The following is a 23,274-nucleotide window of genomic DNA, read 5'->3' as shown; positions in this document are numbered from 1 at the left end:
ACCGTAGGTCAAAGAACGTGTACGACTATACGGTATGAGAAGGCTCAATTCAAACGGAAAGAAAAGCGTGCTTGACAAATTGTGCAATGACTCTTCAAACAACAATAACACCGTATCGTGTGTACACCAGTAAGTAAGGGAAATATTTTAATATTTTTATTTGTTGACATAAAAAGTATTGAGAAAATAATGACACATTTTTTTCAGGATTTTTTTTTTAACAATCCAATAGTAAAAAAGAAAGTTCAACACCAGGAATTTGTGTTTGAAGAAACATGAAGGTAAGATTATAAATTCATTTATTGAAAAAGTCATGATACATTCACATTCTTGTGCTTGTTGGACAGTTTTTATCGTCTTCACTCTTAAGCATGGACATACTGTGAGAACAGGATAAATGCTAATCCTGTGAAACTTGGTTTCTGGTCCAATTTAAGCATTCAATTGGGCTGTTTATTTTTATATAAACTAAATTAAAATATGAGATGAAAATCATAACACATTTGTTTGGATATCACGCACCATGACAATAAGAGCAAATCCCCTCACTCTTGCTACAAGTGACATGGATGACATTCCTCTACAAAGATTACATTTGTCTCAAAGGAGTATTACAGCTGCACTGAAAAAGAAAAAAATGTGAGGGGAAAACCTTTTTTAAAGAGGTTTTATGATTCAGAAGGGAAAAAGTAGAGAAAATAAATGTAGAAAAGTTTTATGATTTTGAGAAAGAAATTGGCAATTGGCAAACAAGTTATACATATGGGGGGAAGTTTAAATTTTTGGCAAGGAAAATTTGTATAAAAAAGTAATATTTATGTGAGTAAAAAAGTACATTTTCTAGAAAAAGTCTATTTTTTCAAAAGTTCAAGAGAAGTTTTTGTTTACTTGTGAAATGAAGTTGTATAAAGTATTTCAGAGGGAAAAAGTAGATTTTATTTTTTTCATATTTTCCAACAAAAGGGTATTGTTCTGCAAAAGTCATAGATTAATAAAAAAGTAACTTTCTTCTGAGAAAAAAAGTCTTATATTTTCAAAGAAAAAGTCACTATCTTGACAGGAATAACATCTCAATTTAATGATGGATAAAAACTCTCCCTATACATAATAATCAGGTGCCATAAAAATAGAAATCTGTATTCTTGTAGTGTAATTAAGTATTTTTCTTTGGAGAGTGGTGCTAATATTTATTTGTAAAAATGTGCAAAAAATATTAATGCAAAAGTAAAAGTGAATTTAGTTTCCCTTTCCCATTTAAGGTGCTCCAGCATACAGTATATGTACACTACATCTCTCCTTTTTTCTTCAATGTCAACATTTTTCTACAAAATCTCTTGTGTGCGCGTGTGCGCGTGTATATCTCCGTGCGTGCGTGCTTGTGTGTGTGCGCGTGCCTGTGAGTTGAAGGAGGGTCAAATTGCGGCAGAGCAGCGGGAGGGGGCGCTGGCGAGTGTCGAAAAGGGGAGCACAGCCCCTGTCAGTCCAGTGAGGTGAAAAGGAACCTTGAAGTTTGGGACATACGGGTGTGTGTGAGGGCAACACTGAAAAGACAAAAGAATTTAAAAAAATTAAAAAAACAATTCAACCCCATAAAATTCTTCCAAAAATGCGCCGATTCACTATACTTTTCTATATAGATTTGAAATGTTAACTTTTGACTATTCTTCTCACCACACCACATCAACATTTTTTTCAAACATAATTTTAAACTTCCTCATTTCCCCCCCTCTGCTAAAGTTACAAATTCATGTCTCCAAATTTTAACATTACTCTTGTGATTACAACTCTTTGGGGCACGATGCTATTAGTCGTTATGTTTTGTCTACGCCACATGTCCCTGATAGCGATTGGTTGGAATCTGAGGAACAAATCCAAGAGTCCAGACCCCGTGGTGGCGGTTCACCTTCTAGCTTCCGGGGATCGCCGGCAGGACCGGGTCCGAGACATGCCTATGGATCTCCAACGCTTCAGAGGAGACCTCCAGGTGCTCAGGGAGGGAGGGGAAGCGCTGGCCAGCGCCCAGCATTCCCGGGGCCTCGGGCTGGGGCGGCGTCAGGGACATGGTGTCGTCCGAGGCGGCCGTCACGTGGATCCCGCTGGACAGCGAGTCCTTGGACTTGGATTCGGACCCCGGACTCTAGGGTGAGAAGCAGCAGAGCTGGGCATTTTACTAAAAATTGAGCGTCCGTCATTCGTCATCCGTCTGCAGCGTGGGTAACCTTCCGTCGTCCGTCATACGCCTTTTTTTTTCGGGAGGGGGGGGGGGGGGGGGATAGTACCCGTCTATAGACCCGTTTATAGGCCGGTCCGCCTCTAAGTTTTAATAGTCCAAGTCAGTCACATAATCAATCAGTGCGAGTGCGTACCTGTAGCAGCGAGGCGGCGCTGTCCATCATGGGAGGGACGGCGCAGAGGGTGGGCGGCGGCGCGGTGCCGTACAGGGCGGTGGCGGCGGTGGGGTGGGGGCTGGGCGATACGGCGCTGTAGGCAGGCGGCACTGGCGCCATCTGACGCTGAAGAAGCTGCAGGATGACGGTGATGTCTGCCGTCATTCGGCTCTCCAGCCTGCAGCAAGAACATAGAGAAAAACAATGAATTGGCAGATATTTGGATGGAACCTATCCTCCGTTATTCGCTGAAAAGATCCCCTATTTGCTATTTTGTGCTCAAGCCAACGCCATCTCTCGCAAATATATTGCTCTGGCGCCATCTGGTGGAATTGTTGTTAAACTTGCTTAGCCAAGACAAGGAGTTGGACTAACCTTTGCCCTGGGGTAGGTTTGTATAGCAATCATGTTTGAGAAAAAAATGCTTACTTTTGCATGTGTCTGCAATTTGCGAACACAGAGAGGGACGTGCAAGGAAGAAGTCACACCAGCGGTTCCAACTCCACCTTAACTCCTGTCAAGAATACTTGCGCACTTCCTCAAAAAGTGAATGTCATCTTGACTTTTGCAATATTGTATAAATACATGGGGCTCAGAGAAGACCAGGCCCTTTTTTCCTTTGTCTGCCCTCAAGTAGATATGGTCTATAGGACAAAAAAAAACAGGATTCTGTACATTTTGGCATTTTATTGAACTCCAGATAGATCCGAAGCACATTGCAATCGTGTGTGTGTCTTATTGATTATTCTCCTAAGAAATAAAACGACCATGCGGTGTTGCTTTCAAATTGCTTTCTGGAGGGGACAGTTGGTGACCCTGGAACTTCAGTTTATAAAATATTCGGAAACACCTTTTTTTTTTTTATAAAAATAGAAATAAAAGCAATGAATCGGCAATGTTGAGGAATTGCAACATAGTGTATTTTAAGATTAAAAGCACGTGTTAAACGCAGTGACTCACGTGATTCGCGTGTAACCTTAACGGCCTTCCGTAGAAACCGAAAGTAAACGAAAAGTAAATAAAAAACAAACACTATTTAAATGTTAACTAGCAGTTATTAAACGTGTTATTTTGCTATTTGAATATGACAAAGTTATTATTGTATAACTGTTGGAACAGCTCTCTTTTGTGCAATAAAAAAAGGCCTCAAATGAACCTGCAGATGAGGGCTTCAACAGTCCACGAGATGTCACTGCCGCGTCGTCACGTTCACACAAACACACACATTATGACGTTATAAGATGATGTCACATTGTTTTTTTCCTTCTCACTGTCAAATTGTTGTTTTGAGCCTCTTATCTCTTGCAATTCCCAGGTTACACATCTAAAGTAAAACCAATATATATCGATCAAATTTACCGTAAGGGGGTATAGCTCAGTGGTAGAGCATTTGACTGCAGATCAAGAGGTCCCCGGTTCAAATCCGGGTGCCCCCTTCAACCAAGTTTTTATTATTTAATGAATGAATAATTATTTCATAAGGAAATTATCTAACATTTTGTCATACCTGTTTATCTTTAAAAATATGAGACATCGAATCTAACCTGTTTAACTGCGATTGCAGCACTTCCAGTCTGGAGCCAAGCTCGCTGGGTCGGTCCTCGGAGCAGGGGCCGGGCTGAAAGCCGGTGGTCCTGGCCGCGGAGGATGAGCGTCTCTGGGCCTCTGAGTACTGGCTGGCCCGGCGGTCTGGCCAGTAGCCGTAAAGGCCCGACATGCTGACCGGAATCGCGGCTGTGAAGACGATTGTCAGGACATAATCTTAAATTTTGCATTTGACTTCAATTTAATGTAGAATATGGATGAAGTTGCTGTTCATTTCTCGTCTTTTTAGAAAACAACAATCTTCAATAAATAACGTACTTTCATAATCAAGTGCTGTTTTGACTATTCAGCTAAAATATAGGTAAACAATAATAGTGTTGACAACACAGATGCTAAAAGGACTCAAAAACAATTTTTTTCATTTCATTTTATTTTATTTTATCTTATTTAACTGCTGGAGTGACTATACAGATAAAATATAAGTATGAAAATGAAGTACAATATAAATTGTCAAAATAAATAAGAAAGCAAATAAATGAAACTTGCAGTTTAAAATAGTGAAAATAAATGAATATAGTACAATTATATGGAAGTTAAATATGCTGTGGAAAAAAAACCCTATTTATTTAAATGAAGCAATTCAATACAAATTGTATTTAAGTTCTGTTTTGACTATTCAGCTAAAATCATACATCTATAAATAAAGCTAAAACAAAACAAACTTTAATTTAAGCGCGTTTTTGACTATTTATCTAAAATAGAGCTCAATAAATTATTATAAATTGAATAATAAAACGGAATAAATGGAAAAAATAAATCTATATTCAAATTTGACCACACCGCTAAAAAATGGATGATGTGGAAATTAATTATAGTGACAATCATATTTTAAGGGTGTATGATAATGTATTTCTCAAATGATAAAAATAGTATGAAAATGTTTATATTCTAATTTTTTTTTTTTTTTTATGTAGCTTTTCCAAACTTTCCACATTTCTCATGTGCAAAATCCAAAGCATGGTCGTGAGGCAGTTCACGACGTTTTAACATATATGGACTATACATGAATGGTGGCAAACTCTTCACCTGAGTACGGTGGTCCAGCGAGGTCTACGGGCTTGGCTATCCCAGGAGCGGGTCTGCCATGCGGCAAGAGGTTAATGACGGCCGGTGGGTAGTCTCTGGCGTCCCCTGCTGGCGGGGGGTACAGCTCTCCCTTACTGCTACGCTTCATATGCTTCATCTCTTCGTCGCTGGACTCGGATGAATAAGTGTCGCTACTGCATTGCTCGTCCCAGCGCGCAGTTGCGACTCGGTGATGGTTGGCCATCGGACAAGACTGCTCGGGGTGGGTCTCCTCCCGGTCCGTGCCATCTGAATAAGGATTTTTTTTTTTTTCATGACGTACCCACTGGGATTTTTTTTTTTTTTGTAAAGGCGGGGCTTCATCGCTCACCGGGTCGGTTGCGGCGTCGCGGGGAGCCTCTGTGGTGCCTGGTGCGGCGGTAGCCACATTCAGAGTCCTTGCTCGGGGTTGGCAGGTTTACTCGATCTGCCTGATACAGAGCAGCTTCAGTAATGGACAAATACAGATCTAATTACAAACACATGGACAATATGGTAATGGAGCAGAATTATTGCCTCTATTCATCACACAAGACATTTGGTCCTTGTGGAGCTGACCTATTAGAGTTTTATTTTCTTATGTCATGTCAAAGATCTTTCCTCATAATTTAGTATCAACCGTCTACAATACGAGGTGTGCCAGAGAAGTTCCAGGACTAGCGTCATAATAAATATATTTTGAACCCAAACAACACCGATGAGTTTTCAGTGGTAGCAACTGGAGCAAATCTTTACCTTAGGGTTGTCTATGAAAGAACCCTGAAAATGGCCCAAATTAGCTAAAAATGGCTGCTTCCAACAAAATGCTTCAAAGTAAACTGGCTTCGGGAGCTGAATTTTCCACAGTATAATGAGCTAATAAGTTATCAGGAGCTTGGCAAACCATCAAAGCATGCCATCATGCAATGGCAAAAGCTCAAATCATTCACAATTTAGTGTCGGCCATGTGTCTAGAATACGCGCAGAAAATTTGGTCGCGATCAAACAAATCTCTATGCTGAGCCATTTACAAGCCCTTAGAAATGGGTCCTAAAACAACCACTTCAAACCAAAATGGCATACTCCCTGTGTATTTTTAGGAATGGCTTCTTGAGACTTTTTGGTGCTTTTACTTGTGATAGACACACCTATTGAATTTCATGTTGCTGAGTGAAACTTGTCATTCTTGGCCTCGATGCAATGATGAAAACTTAAATTCCTCATAATCAAACAGAACCCTTCTGTCTCAGGTATGATGTTTACATTTTGGAACAATGGGACCAAATTTCTAGGACCCCTTGAAATGAGCCTAAAACGCCAGACTTCCTGTGTCTTTTCAGGCATGGCCACTTGAGACTTTTGTTGTGGCTCTACTCATGATAGACATGCCTACCAAGGTTCCTGTTGATAAGTTAAACAGGTTGAATTCTGAAAACCTTTGGTGGTCAACGCCTCCATCTGGAGGCACTCACATCTCTCAGGTTGAAGGTGACCTCCAGGTTGTGCCAGAAAGTGTCGGCAAAGTCGGGGTACATGTCCAGAACCTCCATCAGGTCGTCCCTCTGGATCTTGTGAAGGTCGCAGTACGTCAGGGCCCGCACGTCGGCGCTGGACTTGCCGGGCCTGCCGTACATGCTGACAGATTCGCCGAAGATGTCGTTTTTTCCTGGACATGCACGAAGAGATGGGATTCAAACCCAAACAAATCCAAAACACTGCGGTGAATGTTCTACTGGAAAAGAAGGCACCCGAGCGAGATTTGAGCAGGATCGCTATTGATGATCAATGCTTATGCGAAATGGAAGAATTAAATGGAGCTGTGCCCAAACACCTCTGGCAAGGCAACACGACACAGCTGCCCGCGTGTGCGCGCGTGTGTGTGTGCGCTTCAATGTGAAGGCAAAAAAAGTGTAAAACAAAATCAAATACAATTTAGATTTAAATCAAATCACACTTAAATTTTATTTTAATCAATTAACTAAAGTTTCCTACGGGGGATTAAAAACAGCAAAAAAATCCCATTTTAAATTAAGTCTAAATTTCAGTTTCAATTAAAATCAAATTGAATTTAAGTTAAGTTTAAATCAAATTTAGATTTACAATAAATTAAATTTAAATTAAAACAATTAAACTAAAACAATTAAATTAATTTTGTCTTGAAGGATTAACATTGGTACAGGAAAATTGAATACAAATTTTAATTACATTTAATTCAGATTTAAAATATATTGTATTTACATGTTATTCATATCAAAACATATATATAATAATTTCACAGATTTAGCCTTTGGAATTTATTCAAATTTAAATGACATTTTTATTTAAATTAATTTACATTTAACGTTCTTGCTTCAAATCTCACAGACATCACACTCACCCAATATGGCCACCACCATGTCGTCGCGCAGGATCTCGATGGAGCCGCTAGAGATGAAATAAAGGGCGGTGAGAATGTCGCCACTGTGCACCAGGGTGTCGCCAGGCGGGGCGTGGGTGGTCTTGAAGCGGATGGCCAGGGCACGCAGGCAACCTTTGTTGGCACCTCGGAAGGCTTTGCACTGCTGCATCAGCGTGCGGTTCAGGTGTAGGCAGATGTCGGCTTGCAGGCACTCGGGGAAGCCCTTCAACACCTGTTGCGTAGTGTGAGCAATGTGCAAGGAATTCTTACTTTGCTGTACATACAGATGGCTGGAAATTGAATGAATGTATTCATCAGTACAAAATAAATGAAAACAAAAAATTCAAAACTGAACATATGCTGCCTTCACTGAAGTCAGGCAAGTGTACCACTTTACCATGAGGAGGGAAAATAAAAACAACAGAAAAAGCAAAACACAAATAGAAAATAGAAAAAAAAATTGACAAAAGACTCAGAGTGCAACTGAAGATGTGGGCCTGCAATTAAGTCCAGCTTTGAGAGACAAGTTTGCATACTCACAGCGTTCATGTCGATGCCGTTGGTGTAGGACCAGGCGTGCTGGAAGTACTCCTCCAGACGCTGCCGCAAGCCGCCAGGGATTTGATGGAAGCGGATGAACTCTTTGACGCGCAGCATCTGCGTGTGGTAGCGCGCCGTGCCCGAGTACAGCCTCTGGATGATGGCCGACACGTTGCCAAAGATGCTGGCGTACATCAGGGCTGCGTCACAAGCGATAAGTTGGGCAAAATGTCAGCCTTTCCCTGTACAGTCGTACATTTACTTTGCTGTCCGCTCAAATTGCATTGACTTTAACAAATGAGTACAACGGACCCCCACTTTCCGCGGCAGACGGGCACCGGACTGCTCCAGAAATAGTGAAAATCTGCATATAATTGACGCCAAGTATCAATGCACTGATTTGCGTGCACTTTTAACCCAAAAACTCTTGAAAAAAGAGGGATGAAGTGCCACGAAAAACTGGTTGTATCCCCCGAAAAACAACAAACCAAAAAAAATGTAAGGAGTATTGAAAAATATTAATTTATTAAAAAAAAAAAAAAAAAATCTGCGAATAGGTGAATCCATGAATGCCGAGCCACGAGTTGTGGGGGTCCACTGAAGAATGAAAAATAAAATACAAATAATCGACAAAAATCAAGAACAAAAATAAAAACAGAAAAGATAAAAATGTTATAAAAATATGATAAATACAAATAAACACAAAATACAAAAAATGAGGGGAAAATGTGAAAACAATAAAATAAAAACAAGAAATAAATTAAAAATACAAAAAACATACATATCAAAAGTATATAAAAAGGTAAAAAGGAAATAATGTAAAGAAAAACAACCAAAAACAAAATGAAAAATAACAAAAAACATAAACGAACACAAATAATAATGAATAAGAAAAATAAACATGTTAAATTTGGAAAAAAATAAAAACTACAAAAATAAAAAAGAATAAAACAAAAATAAGATATGTAAAAAAAATACTAAGTATAGTTCAAATAAAAATTAAATAAAGCTACTCCACCCTCTGAAGCAGTTACTATGCTGACTGCAGTAAATGCAACAAAAACAACGGGACTCACATCCAATGAGCATGACGCAGATGGAGAAGATCTTTTCGGGGTTGGTGTTGGGCGAGACGTTTCCGAAGCCGACGCTGGTGAGGCTGCTGAAGGTGAAGTAGAGCGCCGTGACGTACTTGTCCTTGATGGACGGCCCGGACGCCGCGTCGCTGTCGTTGTACTGCTTGCCGATCTGCTCGGCCAGGTTGTCCAGCCAGCCGATCTTCATGACGCCCACGCGCGCCGAGCTGGTGCGCTCCACGTTGCCGATGGCGTACCAGATGCACGCCAGCCAGTGGGCGATCAGGGCGAAGGTGCACATGAGCAGGAAGAGCACGGCGGCGCCGTATTCTGAGTAGCGGTCCAGCTTGCGGGCCACGCGCACCAAACGCAGCAGGCGAGCCGTCTTCAGCAGGCCGATCAGCGTGGTTGTCTGTGGCTGGGGCGACAGATGCCATCTTGTTACAACAGTCACCTCTGAAATATTCTTAGAATCAATTACTCTTCTGATTATCCCATTGATTAATGTGACAAAAATTGAGTCAGCATTATGAAACAACAATACCAATATAAAATACAACTGTGGGTAAAGGTATTATTTTTGGAAACTATGGGTCACCGACTGCAACTTTGAATGTGTGTGGCTTTAAAAGGGCGCCCGGATCTGACATTTTTGCTCTCAAGTCAAAGCAAAAAAATCATCCAAACGATCTGTATGTCGAAAAACCCGTCGAGTCACCCGTCTCTCAAGGCGCCATTTTTTATCCATACCTCCTCCGAGCCGGAGCGAAAGATGAGCAGATCGAAGGGTATGGCGGCCACGATGTCAATGAGGAACCAGCCCTTGAAGTAGTGCTGAGCGATGCGGCCCGGGTGGCTGACCACTTCGTCGTTGTGGTTGACGTAGGTGGTCCGGAAGTTGATGAGGATGTCCACAATAAACATGACGTCCACCACCAGGTCCACCACGTTGAGAGGGTTGCACGTGTAGCCGCACGTCCGCCGCCGGTCCTCCTCCACCTCGTTGAGAAGAAAAGCGGCCGAGTAGGGCGTGAAGATGGCAGTGTAGATGACCAGCAGCAAGATGAGCCAGTCCCACATGGCCTTGAAGGGGCTGTAGTGCAGGATGGTCCAGCGGTGGATGCGCGGGGCCTGCAGCTTGTACTCGGGAAGCACGTCGGCGCCCAGCGACAGCACCTGACCGCCAAGGAAGACATTCATTGACACCATAAATGCTCGCTTAATCACTGTAAGTACACCTACCAGTACACTGTCTAATCAGGTCCAAAACAATTTTGGATTTCCTCATCAAACTAGTTAGTTTCATGCGTTTCTGATATTTGGGGTACAAAACAGTAGGTACAGCAGACAGGTTCCATGTACAGTAAAATTCTGATTATACTGTAACAAACATATTAATGAATGCAAAAATACAAAAAAAAAGAAAGCTAAAAAAATCTATAAATAAATGTACTTGCAATATAGTTTTACAACAATTTAAAGTTGATGTAGTTATTTGATGATGCAGTGCAGTTCTACACCACTTCAATACTCTTTGTATCGCAAACCCACTCTGACGGTTTAGGATCCAACTGACCGGTATGACAACCAGAGTCTCCATCTGCACCCTGGCATCCCTCTGTCCACCACAACAGCACAAGAGGAAGCTCCTCCAAAGCCTCTGCAGCATCACCTTTCTTTGTCTCCTCTTTTCTCCCACATCTTCACATTACGAGCTCCCTGAAGTGCGCTTATGCACTCCCGGCTAAACGCTCCACAGTCAAAATAACTCCTGGGAAAAAATATTGCTGCCTTCTTCCTGATTGTCTGGTAGGACAAGCAACCTATCATTATCCCCTACTTTACAAAGTATCAACAGCAAGCAGTCAGCAAAGATCTTAACTTTGGGGAAAAAAATGTCACTAATGTGATATTTAGCAGGTTACAGTGAGACCACATGAATCTGATGCTTTTCATGTGCTAGCCGGGCTAATTTGCATTCTACTTTGCATGATGTCATCCGTCAGGAAGAAGCTCAACTGCTGCCACGGACACACATAACCAGTGAATTCTCTCCCAGGAACCACAAGAAGTGTATTAATTATGTTTCCACTGGTCGAGCTCCTAGCTGAAAATAACCACCTTAAAAGAAGTCACACACATTATAAAATGGCTGCGTATTAGGAGCTTGGCTGGATTTAGGAACCAATCGAAATAACCACCTGAGGGTCAACAAAAGGACTTTTGTTGACAGAAGCGCGTTGGCGTCGGTTTTAAATCTGGTTAAGCAACACTCGGGGTCTCACAGGGGGCGCTGATGGGCCGCCGTGACCTGCTGAACACATGCAAAAGGGCTACATGCTAATGAGAGCGTAAACACAAGGTTCACTCATCCAACTTATTGACGAGCCGCGTTTTGTAATGACCAACAGAAGTCCCCCGTCGCATGCAACCTGTCAGCTCGTTATAATTAACATGGCACCAGTTGATGCCTGTATGGGGCTCTTGTGTTAGCTTGAACGGAAGAAGACATCATAGACGCATGACAGTTTTGGGAAGTAAATAGTGGAGCCACAAAGCCAAAACTACATTTTTTTTTTTTTAAATAGGCAAAAAAATTGAAGGCAACAAGACCAAAAAGAAATTCCGGGCAAATAAACTAATCGGTCACTAAGATAAAATAACAATTTGGCTGAGTAAAGAATGGGCAGTGAATCCAAAATGACAATTTGGACAAGGAAACTGTGGCGACAAAGTGAAAAACTTCAAATTGAACAAGTAAAGTGTGGACAACTGAGCCAAAAACAACAAATTCAGCAAGCCAGAAAACAAAGCCAAAATGACAATTTCAACAAGTAAACCGGGGGCAACAATGCCATTAACGTCAATTTGGGCAAGTAAAGCCCAGATGACAAAGCCATAAACATCAATTTGGGCAAGTAACCCTGCTAGTTCAACTAAGCCAAAATGACAATTTGGGCAAATAAACCAGGGGAAAATAAAGGAAAAAAACATGGATGAGCTCATGTGGTCACATGGCAACAACGTACCCTGACTTCCTGTTGCTCACCTGTCAGCTCCACATAGAAAAGAGGAGCATCTGAAGTGCACTTTAGCACTAAATAAATGAGATGTGTGTCATTAGAAAGAAAAATAAAAGTACTCACAGGCTGTAGTTTCTGCTTGAAGCTCATGCTGAAGTGCACTTCATGCTAACCAGACAGAGAGAGAGACAGCAACCTCGTCCGTCCATCTACATCCCTCCCTCAACTACATTCCTCCCCACTTGCTTTTTCTCCGTCCCTCTCTGTCCCCTGCATTAGGCCCAGCCCAGACATTAAAAATGGCCTCCGTGTGACATTATGACATCACAAGGACGGATATAATACATGACAAAATTAGCAGATAAAAGCGACAAAGTCAAAAGTGACAATTTAAGAAAACCGGCTGCAATAAAACCAAAAATAAACAAAAAGGCAAATAAATTGGGGAAAACACTGCCCAAAACACAATTTGGGTAGGTAGACCAGGGGGAGACAATTAGGCCAAATTGGCAAGTAAACTTTGGGCAACAAAGCCCAAAACTACAATGAAGACAAATAAACTGGGGCAATAAAGCCAAAATAACATTTAGAGCGGGTAAACTGGGGTCACACAACAAAATTAGCATGTAAATTGGGAGTAGCAAAGCCCAAAAAAACAATTTTGGTCAGTAAACTGTTGGCAGCGTTTGTAACAAGCAATGTTGCAGTTTAGAATTTGAATTTGACTGAAGGGAAATTATTGTCACTTCCAAATAAAATCCTCACATTTCCTCTGTGGAAGCCAGGGGGTGCCAAGCGCACGCACGCGCACACGCACACCCACGCACAAACGCACACACATCAATCTAGGCTTTCCTGCTCGATCACGCTATGCAGACCAATCCATAGCAGCGAGGATCAATGGCAACCTTCATTTCTCTTTTACAAGGTGCCAATCGAAACTCAATTAGGCAGCCGGCAATTTTTATGGCGTGACGCAACAATAACCAACGTAAAGGCAATTTAACGCCATTCTCACTGCGACGCGGCCGTCCGTGTTTGGGGGGTTAGAGTTAGCCTGCAAGGTGTACAGTATACATGGAAATGCTGTCCTCCACATCCATTAGCTCAAGAGGCCAAGGTCACTCACTGCCAGCCAGCCAGCCAGCCAGCCAGGCAACGTTGCTCGATGCCGCACTCTCCGCTCGCTTTTGACAAGTAAACCACGTTGAAACAAAGGAAAAAAAATAACAATTTGAGCAAGTAGACTTCAGAAAATAAAGACAAAAATGACTACTTTAGCAATTAAACTTGGGTCAGTAACGCCAAAGAGTCAAGTAAAGAAGGGGGGAAATAAACCCACATTGACAAAAAAATGAGTGCAACAAATTCAAAACAACAGTTTGGGCAAGTAAAGTGGGCAACAAAGCCAAACTGGCAAGTAAATTGAAGGCATCAAAGCCGAATTGATAAATAAACAGGGGCAAAAAAGTCAAAATGATAAGTTAACCAAGGTTACAAAGTCAAATTGGCAGTAAACAGAAATTTGACCAGGCAAACTAGCGGTAACAAATTGACAAGTAAACTGGTGGCAAAAAAAGCCAAATTCAAAGTAAAATGAGGCAACAAATCCAAATTGACGAGTTTGCCAGGGCAACAAAGTCAAATATGGAAATAAACTGAGGGCAACAAAACAATTAGCAAGCAAACGGGCTAACAAATCCAAACTGGCAAAAATAAAGTGGCGCTCCAAAGCCAAATTTACATGTAAACGGGAGGCCACAAAGTCAAACTGACACGTCAACTAGGGGCAACAAAGCCAACTTGACACGTAAGCCGGGACAACAATGCCAAACGAACAAGTAAACGGGGGCAACCAAGCAAAAGTCAAAAGTAAACCGGGGACAAACATGATTTGATGATACGGAATATTCAAGGAGCTCTGGGTGCTTTCCTTGATATATTACAACAGCTTTCTTATGTCGAGGTGGTTTTGACACTGTCGCGCTGTGGAGGCGACACATTGTGCACAGCGTGAAGACACATGTCACACCTCAGGTGAGATTATTTCTTCCCACACATCATCTAGCGCCCCTGCCAAGAAGCCAGAGGCGGCCCTCCATTTATAGACACGCCAGTGTGTGTGCGTGCGCGGTCGTGCATACGTGTGTGCGAATGCAGGCGAGCAGTGATACTTAACGACCTCAACCTGTCACAAACATGCATGCACACGCACGCACATACACCGAGGGGGGAAAAAAGAGGAAGTGGGAGTTAGAGTTGTTCTCGCAGTAGGTAGTGGAGGAGCAGAAAGTAGAAATATAAATGTCACTTTCACCTCCAGCTAAAAGATAAATGATAGCGAGAACACTCAAAAGCCAAGGCTTGAACATTTGTCCTCTGCCAAATCACTGAACGTAGGACCTTAAAAGGTAAGAGCGGCTCAAACTTGATTCAAAGGGACCGACATGTGAGAAGAGCCTAGATAAAAACAAGAAATTAGCACATATGACCAAGATTTGAGGGTTTGACTATTTTCTATGGGATTTTCCATGTTGTGTTTACACTGTTGCTAAATGCTCAAGATGGACCAGATCTGGATTAAAACATGCTGTTGATATTACAGCTAAAATAGCAAGAAAAAACAAGACAAAATATGTACAAAAACAAACAAAAAATGTAATATCCTAATACCTGTATGATCTGTTGTGCTTTATTTGTTTTTATATGTTTTTTTAATGAAATATAGCATTCTGTGATTCTGTATTTTATGTATGTATGATTGTATTTGAATGATGTGAAGGAGTCCTTTTGTGAAAAGTGTTATCTAATAAACATTTACTTAATGATTTACTTCTGTTGGATTTCCCATGTTGTGTTTACACTGTCGTAAATGCTCAATCTGGAACAGATTTGGACTAACCTTGGTGTAATATTACAGCTCAGACAGCAAGAACAAATAAACCGGAGCAAACTGTATTAAGAGCCCCCCAAAAAAAAAAAAATAATTTGATGAGATTTCACAAAGTGTATAAATATTGAGCACACTGTCAGTAAATGCTCAATCTGGATCAGATCTCCATTACAATTTGTTACAATATTACAGTTTACACAAAGCAAATTTCTTTGACACAGGATAAGATTCGAAAGCGATATGGAGTCTTGCCGATGATAAAGAACGACAAAGACACAAAATATCACGTTGTCCTGGAAGCAAAAAATTTTTCCGAAAACCTTCAAATATGATTTGGGCAAATGTCCCAACTTTTGACCTCACCTGTGTTACCTGTGTCACCTTCTCAGTGACATTCTGTGTTCTGTCTTTGACTTTGCTGGGCGCGATGATCTCGATCTCGCCGGGCGATGGCGGCCTGACGCGGTCCGAGCCGAAGGTGAGCGTCACCTGCGGGATGCGCCCAATGGCCCGGTGCCTCATTAGGTCAGAGTCCGAGGTGGAGTTGGCGCCGCTCGGCTTCAAATCTGCGCAAAGCAAAATATGCCTTTGGTGTTTGCTTTTTGTTGTCTCTTTTCTCTCTGGTTGATCCATCTCAAAATCCAAAGTATTGTACTGTAAGAATTGTTGTCTTTTGTTCGTGCTTTTTGATTTCTTTTCTCTGTCTCCTCTCAAAATAAGGACCAGAAGGTGTTGTTATTTCTTCTGACTGTTCCCTTTTTCCTTTTCTTTTTCCCAATCCCTTCCAAAACAGGATTTTAGCAGGTGTCATTGCTGTTGTTTATCCTTGCTTTTGTGGTTTGTTCGCCTTCCCTCCGTGTGAAAGTGGTTATTTGTGTAAAGGTCTTAATGAGCGCTTCTAAGACTCACTGCTATTAGTCCGGGCATCTCCGGGTCGAGTGCTCCACTCTGCTTTCATCCCGTCAATGTCATCCAGAGATGAGGCACGTCGCAGGCTGCACACACTTTCCCGCGAGCTGCTTCGAGATAAGGTGCCCCGAGGTACCGGCAGGCCCGGGTCCAGGCGGTCTGTCAGGAGGGAGCGGCGCTTGGCGGAAGGCTGGGTGGTGGGAGAGGGAGGATCCAGGTCTTGTTCTATGAGGGCCTCAGTCTCGGACTGCATGCAGCTCTCCTTAGACGGGATGCGGAAATCCTTAAGGGGGACTTCCTCACTGTTGGGCTTAAAAATACACACATAAATACACGCTTATATATATATATATATATATATATATATATATAATACCTGGAACCTTCCTTTCCCAATTACTACTTAATATATGCAAACTCAGCTCATTGTGGCGATTATATATGCTAAATTCGCTACTTATACTCTCTTCTTACTCATTCAATGACAGCCTGTGTTGGCTGCACAGCTGAGTATATTGCTTACAAAAAGTTTGGAGACTAGTGAGCATGAGGCAGCAAGAAATGGAGTGTGTGCGTGTGTGTAAATGTGTCCGACGTGACAGAGTATGTTTCCGGATTGGTCGCTCATGGATCCTGTCAGGAAGTGACATCCCTCAAAAAACACAGCAGAGACGTCTAAACATGAGCGAGCGGCTCGTTTGTTTTTCATTTATCTTTTTGATGTCTTTTTCCCCTTTAAACAATTCCTCGCAGCTGTTTAAAGGCCCTTTCACGTGGAATTTCATGTGAGTGGACCACAAAAAGGAAGATTTTGCTGCCTCTGAATTATCACAGTATTGTTTTTTTTTTACGAATAAAAACTGTGCTCTGTTAAACTTATTTATTACATATAAAGTTCTCCTACCTGCAAGTAGTCCACCACTACACCCTCAAACTGATCTTTGGAGAGCGACTGCCGCCGCATGGAACGCAACACCGGCAGCCGCATCTTCAACCTGCGATTCTGACCTGAGAGAGACATTCCATGATTAAAATCAAATTTGGAAGAGAAACAAACTCCCGAGAAATTCTCTTGAAAAAAACCAAAAAACAAGACAAAAGTGAGAAGATTAAGCTAAAAAAAACCAAAAAACACAAAAACAAAGCAAGAATCAAGTCGAGAATGACAAGAAACTAAGTAAAATTATCAAACTAGACAAGGAGTCAGAAAGGACAAAACTAGACAAGTGAAAAAAAGTAAAAAGTAAGAAACAAGAAAAAAGTGAAAATTCTAGCTAAAAACGTGACAAAAATAGATGAAAGAGCTAGAAAATGACAAAACGGACAAAGGTGAGATGAACAAGTAAAAACAAAAAGAACTAAGTATGGAATTACAAGAAAGGAGACAAAAAGTGTGACAGTGAAAAGCACAAACATGAAAACAGGCAAAAGCAAGAAGTAAAATAACAAGAAAAAGGAGAAACTAACCAGACAAAAATGACAAAACTACCAACAAAGCAGCAAATAGAAGACACGACTGAGGAGAACAAGTCAAAAGCAACAATTATCAAGTAAAAAAAATAACAGATGATATAAAAAGACCAATGGACAAAAAACGAGACAAAATTAGACGCAAGTGGGAACAACAACCAAAAATACAAGTGATAAAAAACAATTCAAAAGCAATAGCAATGTGTACATGTGCTGATGCACCATTTGTGTTCAATTATCCATTGGTGGCCCATTTATGGCATTTTGCATTGTGTGTTTGCAGTCAGCTAGCAGAAGGACAATCGTGTAGTTATTGAAATACACAATGAGTCTCTTTGTTACATATTTAGTTTGAGAGCAAATTTCTTTTTAGAGAAATTTGTTCATTACCTGCCAAATCAAAGCAAAAAAAAAAAATGGCCAAATGACAGCCTTTACTCAAAAACAAAAAAATCATATCCGAGGGCACCACCTTGTAGGGTAAAAAAATGACAATGAAAGTGCTCACAGTAGAGCCAGCCTTGACTGACTCGCTGCCTGAGTCCGGACTTCTTGAGCATCGGGTCGACGAGCTCCTGGAAGTCCAGAATGAACATGATGACGACACCTTCCTCATTCTTCACTGGAACGATGTCCACCATGCATGGCCTGCACGTGCCTGTCATTTAATGGCAGAATACTAGTTAACACAGGAGGGAAGACGTCCACTACTGTATGTGCAAGTCTCAAGTCGCAACCTTCAATATTGCATAACGCTGGCCAAATAAGTCCCTTTTATGAACCACTGTGACCAAATATACAACTTATAGGAATGAACATTACACTTTCACAGACAAATTGGAACTGGCACCTCTTGAGCTGCAGTCCAATGTTATACCACTGAGCTACACTCCCTCCCCATGCTATCACAAGACCCACGGAGGGGAACCAGATATTGAAAAAGAAAAATCCACAGTCGAGAAAGCGGCTACTTAATGAATAGATGGATACGTTTAGTGGTACCTTCCTTAGCGTAGTAAAGGATCTCCACCTTGTGCTCTTCAGAGCCAAGTAAGGCCTGAGCTAGCTGCGCCAGGGCGCTCTTCAAGGTGCCGGGCCCCACCAGGAACTGGCAGGTGCACGGCTGCTGCATGATCTCAGCCCGCGTGAAGCCGAACATCTGACAGAAGGCCTCGTTGCAGAAGATGATGCCACAGTTCTTCATCTGCGCGTTAGCAATCACAAACTTGCGATCTGGCAGGGCCACATGTCAAGATTTAGCATCACTCCAAGCTTTAAAGATTAATTTTTGACTTATCAGGTTGATTTAAAGATTCATTATTGACAGGTTTCAGTGAAAGCATCACTATAATTGTTGAACATTTAAAGGAATAAAACATAAACCAAAACGGCTAGTTTGCTAAGCCGACTAGGCTAGGTGTCATTCAAGCTAGGCTAGCTATCATTTGGTCAGCTAATTAGCAGTACTTACTCATTCATTTTCGAACAAATGGATTATGTTTTTGACATGATGCAGCATTTTGGAGTCAAAATAAGACATATTTTGGAACACTAAAATATGTTTGCAGTTTTGCGAACAAATACTGATTCAACATTTAGTACTACGACTAAGACAAAATTCTAGTCGTAATATCACTGATGACATCAGAGGGTTTCGTCAAGAGGCCATTGCCCCATAATGACAAAGTGGACAGCAAAATGTGCAATGTGATTATGAAAATAAAATAAATTTGATATTTTATAAACAATGTGTTTGCAGGGCAGTTCATGGGAAATGCCACCTCACATTCCTTTCTAATTGTGAGCTCATTGATTTCCAGTCTTTTTCTAGCCACGCAGTCACTAATGTCAAGTACAAGATGTTCACTTTGTCTCTCCATTGACAACAGAATCTGCCTGCTACCTATTAATACAACAATCATGTTGAGTGGAACTAATGAAGGGAAGCTTTCCAGGCTGCTTAGCATCACAATGACTCCTCCTGAGAGGCTACAGAGGAGCAGCTGGAAACTTAACAGAGAGAGATTTGTGTGGAAATGTCAATGCTGCTGTACGTGTATATGTGCTATATCTCGGACTCTGCGAATGGCGGACGACGGAAGTGTATCCATGCTGCAGACGAATGACGAATAACGGACGCTCAGTTTTTAGTAAAATGCCCAGCTCCACCTTTTCTGATTTCTGTGTAAAATACACAATGTTCCAGCAGGTGAGCGTGCTGCTTAGCAACCGCTAAGTGACAATGAGGGTTTCAGAGTGCCAATATGTTGAACAGAGGAACATGTGATGTAACACGGGAGGCACAAGGGGGTTGTGGGTAGCCAGAGTGACATGGCAATCAAAGGCAGGCGCATCTGGGTCGTGTTCATTGAAGTGGGCAGTTAAAAGGCTCAAAAGAGAGCGGGCCAACCTCTTTGGTCGCCTGTGTTGCGTACGTTTCTGCCTTCAATAGCAGCTGCTACATTAGCATTAGCTCACTTACATCCAACATTTTGATTGTGTTTGAACTTATGCCTCTGAAGCGGAGACATTCCTTTAGAATCTTGGCAATATCTATCAGTATTTAATAGCAGCATAAGACAAGCATGTGATTTGTGTGCTATTACTTTTCTTTGTCCTGACACTTACTTCTTTTGAGATATTTGATTTTGTTTGGAAAGGAGATTGAAAGTTCAATCCGAGACAGAAAAGCAATGATGTGATGGCGTCGCCTCGGCCAATCAGATTGTGCTGATGTCACATCTACATTTCTATGACAGGCTGTTACGCGTCAACCAGCAACGTAATCCGCAAGTCATTGTTTTTCTTTGGCTTTTTGGTAACATCTTCACTCAGAACTGAATAGAGGCGACCTTTCAAAACAAAAGCAGACACAATCAAAAACAAAATGAATGACTTGATCTTCAGGGGTGCGCTATTACTTTTCTCAGTCCTGACACTTACTGCTTTTGAGATATTTGACTCCCAAAGTTCAAGGCATTCCAGCAACATCATCTCTCAGTATTTCACAGCAGTGTCATTATCCAACGGATTCAGACGCAAGCAGAAAACAAAATGTGAGACTTGATCTACTCAGGTGAGCTGCTACTTTTCTCAGCCCTGACACATTTTGCTTTGAGATATTTGACCAAGAACATCGAAGGTGCAAATCATTTCAGCAACCTCTCTCATGATTTTAGACGTGCTGTCATTACTCAATATGATTCAGACACAAACTAAAATGTAGCTCATTTTACTCGCGTGTCCTATTTTGTTTCTCAGACACTTGAGACATTTCACTTTTCCTTCTTCATTTGAAACTACAATAAAAATTAAATTGAAGTCATTTAAAGTGTACATAGCCGCAATTAGCATTAAACAACAAATGTGGTTTATGATCAAAATAAGGTTGTAGAGGTTCACACATGTTAAGAGACTTACTTTGCTCGTCGAATTTCCTGATGATGGTATCAAGGTAAGTGTTCTGGAGGGCAACATGACCGCGTCTCACAGGCATCTTGACAGCAACGATGATGCAACACATCAACCTTCCCGCAAAACTAAATTAGCATCGTGAAGCGGCAAATTTGAAGTCAAATTTAAAGACGCGCACGTGCAAAGCTGCAGAAGAATAGGGTTGCTGATGCTGCCTGGAGGAGGATGATAATAATGATGAAGGCTGGTTGCCACGGTGACAAGGGATGATGGATGTCACGCGCTGAGTTAAAAATAAAAGAAAGGAGGAAAAGTACACTAAGGTGCAGTTAATTTCAAACACTTGAGCTCCAATTAAAAATGTAAAAATACATAAGACGTCACACAGGAAGTTGTCGCCTTTTGTTTAACAACATTCTCCATCAAGTTTGTGTGCTCAGAAAGTGCGCAGAAGAAGGATAAGCTCATGTTGGCCAAAAATTGGTCCCATCTACTCTATGCTGCTTTCCACCGTCCCCGCGGGTCCTCACAAGCCACCGGCGTCAAGCCGTCAAGGACGCAGAGGAGCGGAAATAGCCAGCAGTCAGACTTTCAAAATAAGGGCTTGTCAGAGGTGACACCATTATCTCAAGTTTGAGACTCAAAATGTGGCCTGAGCAGATCCAGAAAACGACCTTACAAAATGAATAGAATTTTCACATATCACATCACATCACAGTAGCTTTTAAGTTAGTTGATTTAAGACTTTGAATTGATATTAGGTGTGAATGTGAGTGTGAATGAATGTTTCTTGATACGTGACTTGTGATTGTCTAGTGATCAGGCCAAATTGTGCCTCACGTCTCACTGAAACTCAGCTGGGATAGACTTTGGGCCATACTGTAGAAAAGCAGAACAGAAAATGGACGGACATAACGATAATGCTCCAGAATAAATTCCAATTAGTTTTTTTTAAATTGAACTTTTTTTGTCCAAATTTAAAAAAAAGGAAAACAGAATGATGCTCTAACATGAGGAAAAGCAAACATTTGAAGAATAAAGATGCGACCCTAGTGAGCATAAAGCGGTTCAGAAATTCGCTGGAGTGGATGGTTCTCAAAATAAATTAATGCATAAGTAAATAAATAAATATCACAAAATGAATATTAATTTATTACACATTTCAATAATTTTATTTTAATTTAATACTACCAACATTAACAAAAACTAAATAAATACATTAAAAGAGGGATAGCAAGTTACAGATTAAATTTGGAAGCAAAGTGCAAAATATGGATTCGTTTTTAAAAGAAAAACAATATATATATATATATATATATATATATATATATATATATATATAATTTTTTTTTTTTAACCAAATTAGAAAAGCACCAGATTAGTTTACTGTATACCGTTGTTTTAGATTTATGACACTTGATTTTGTGTGCGTGTGTGTGCACACGTATTTTATTGTGAAAGTCTAAATGTGTGGTTGTGTTGGTGGTGCGGCTTGACAGTGGTCTTGTCAGTGACAGAGTGCAGACCCTCATCAGTCTGCTTCACTCCACATCACAGCTCTGAAAATAGCAGCATCCTCCACGTGCGCCCCTACCATCGCACTTGTGCCGCGATAAGCCCCCATTGTGTGTCCTTGCTGTGTGCGAGTGTATCAAGTTGAGCACAACAGAAGGAAAACAATGGCAAGTTTTTTTTCACCTTCAATCCATCCTGATCCCACAGCGACACTCACTTAGCATCCCAGTGGTTTTCTGAAATAGAACAGACGCTCCATGAAAGGTCGCAGACAGGAGAGGGAGAGGAACATTTCCCACAACACGTGTGTAGCATTGTTAGCTTAGCAATGGCTAAACATGTTAAGTCACAACTAATGTTGCCACAAATCTATAATATTTAATGAAACAGCTCACATCTAGTTTTGTACTCCAGAAAGGTTGACTGGAAAATACTGGCGAATCAGGCCATTGTGTTACAAGTTGCATGTCCAGGCCTAAATTTCACCCACGCAACATGTTTAGCTTAGCATTCCGTTGTTTCAGGTAACGTAAATTTCTTGTCCTGTAACACGTGTAACACTTTAGTGTAGGACAAGCTAAAAACATTGTATCATGGAAGTCCAAAAAAAAAAAAAGTCCTGCCTGCTCGTCCATGTCTGTCTCGGAATGTTGTGACTAGTCGTCCTTGTCGCTGACATGGCGGTCTGTCATCACCTCACACTCCAAAACGCGCCATCCCGACACCCCTCGTCCCATGTTTCACCTCTTGCCCACTTTCTCCGAGGACCTGATGGGAACCAAAATGTTTGGACGGACCTGGAGACTTTATATCAGGATGGAATTCCTTCAGCACCATGGCCACCCTGAGAGCCTTCATTCCTACGATAAGGGCTGGACACAACACATACTACTGTACGCTAAACATACACACAAGTACAGAGTGACTTATTCTGTGTGTTGTGCTTTCAGCAATGGCTCACTGTTTTTTACACTTGCAAGTTGAAGGTGGTATGATGCAG

At 41.4% G+C, this 23,274-nt stretch overlaps 1 protein-coding gene, 1 long non-coding RNA gene and 1 other non-coding gene across 4 annotated transcripts; 2 read left to right on the top strand and 1 right to left on the bottom strand.

Moving 5' to 3' along the window:
- The first annotated feature begins 6 nt into the window (after nt 1-6).
- Nucleotides 7-4,303, top strand: LOC147134520 (uncharacterized). The gene is made up of 4 exons (XR_015090047.1): nt 7-129; nt 208-281; nt 1,845-2,142; nt 3,952-4,303. It is a non-coding gene; the product is annotated as an uncharacterized LOC147134520 (long non-coding RNA).
- kcnh6a (potassium voltage-gated channel, subfamily H (eag-related), member 6a) lies at nt 70-21,271 on the bottom strand. Of its 2 annotated transcripts, none has more exons than XM_086054926.1 (17): nt 20,766-21,271; nt 18,348-18,578; nt 17,854-18,003; nt 16,780-16,883; nt 15,876-16,185; nt 15,330-15,532; nt 9,801-10,226; nt 9,051-9,468; nt 7,975-8,174; nt 7,414-7,666; nt 6,509-6,702; nt 5,389-5,488; nt 5,019-5,306; nt 3,932-4,121; nt 2,367-2,565; nt 1,904-2,137; nt 70-1,541 (listed from the first exon to the last, which is right to left on the bottom strand). In XM_086054926.1, the coding sequence occupies exons 1-16, from the start codon at nt 20,866-20,868 to the stop codon at nt 1,907-1,909; spliced, it is 3,600 nt and encodes a 1,199-aa protein (XP_085911052.1). In that variant the 5' UTR covers nt 20,869-21,271; the 3' UTR covers nt 70-1,541; nt 1,904-1,906. The 2 variants fall into 2 exon arrangements, with proteins under 2 accessions (XP_085911052.1, XP_085911053.1); XM_086054927.1 differs by having other exon boundaries at nt 72-1,541; nt 18,376-18,578.
- Nucleotides 3,752-3,823, top strand: trnac-gca (transfer RNA cysteine (anticodon GCA)). Its single transcript has one exon. It is a non-coding gene; the product is annotated as a tRNA-Cys (tRNA).
- Nucleotides 21,272-23,274: the final 2,003 nt, after the last annotated feature.

The sequence above is a fragment of the Filicampus tigris genome, chromosome 16, assembly GCF_054856515.1.
Source record: "Filicampus tigris isolate MCC_2025a chromosome 16, RoL_Ftig_1.0, whole genome shotgun sequence".
Lineage (NCBI taxonomy): Eukaryota > Metazoa > Chordata > Actinopteri > Syngnathiformes > Syngnathidae > Filicampus > Filicampus tigris.
The sequence above is the reverse complement of the archived record's forward strand: the minus strand, read 5'-3'. Positions and strand labels throughout refer to the sequence as shown.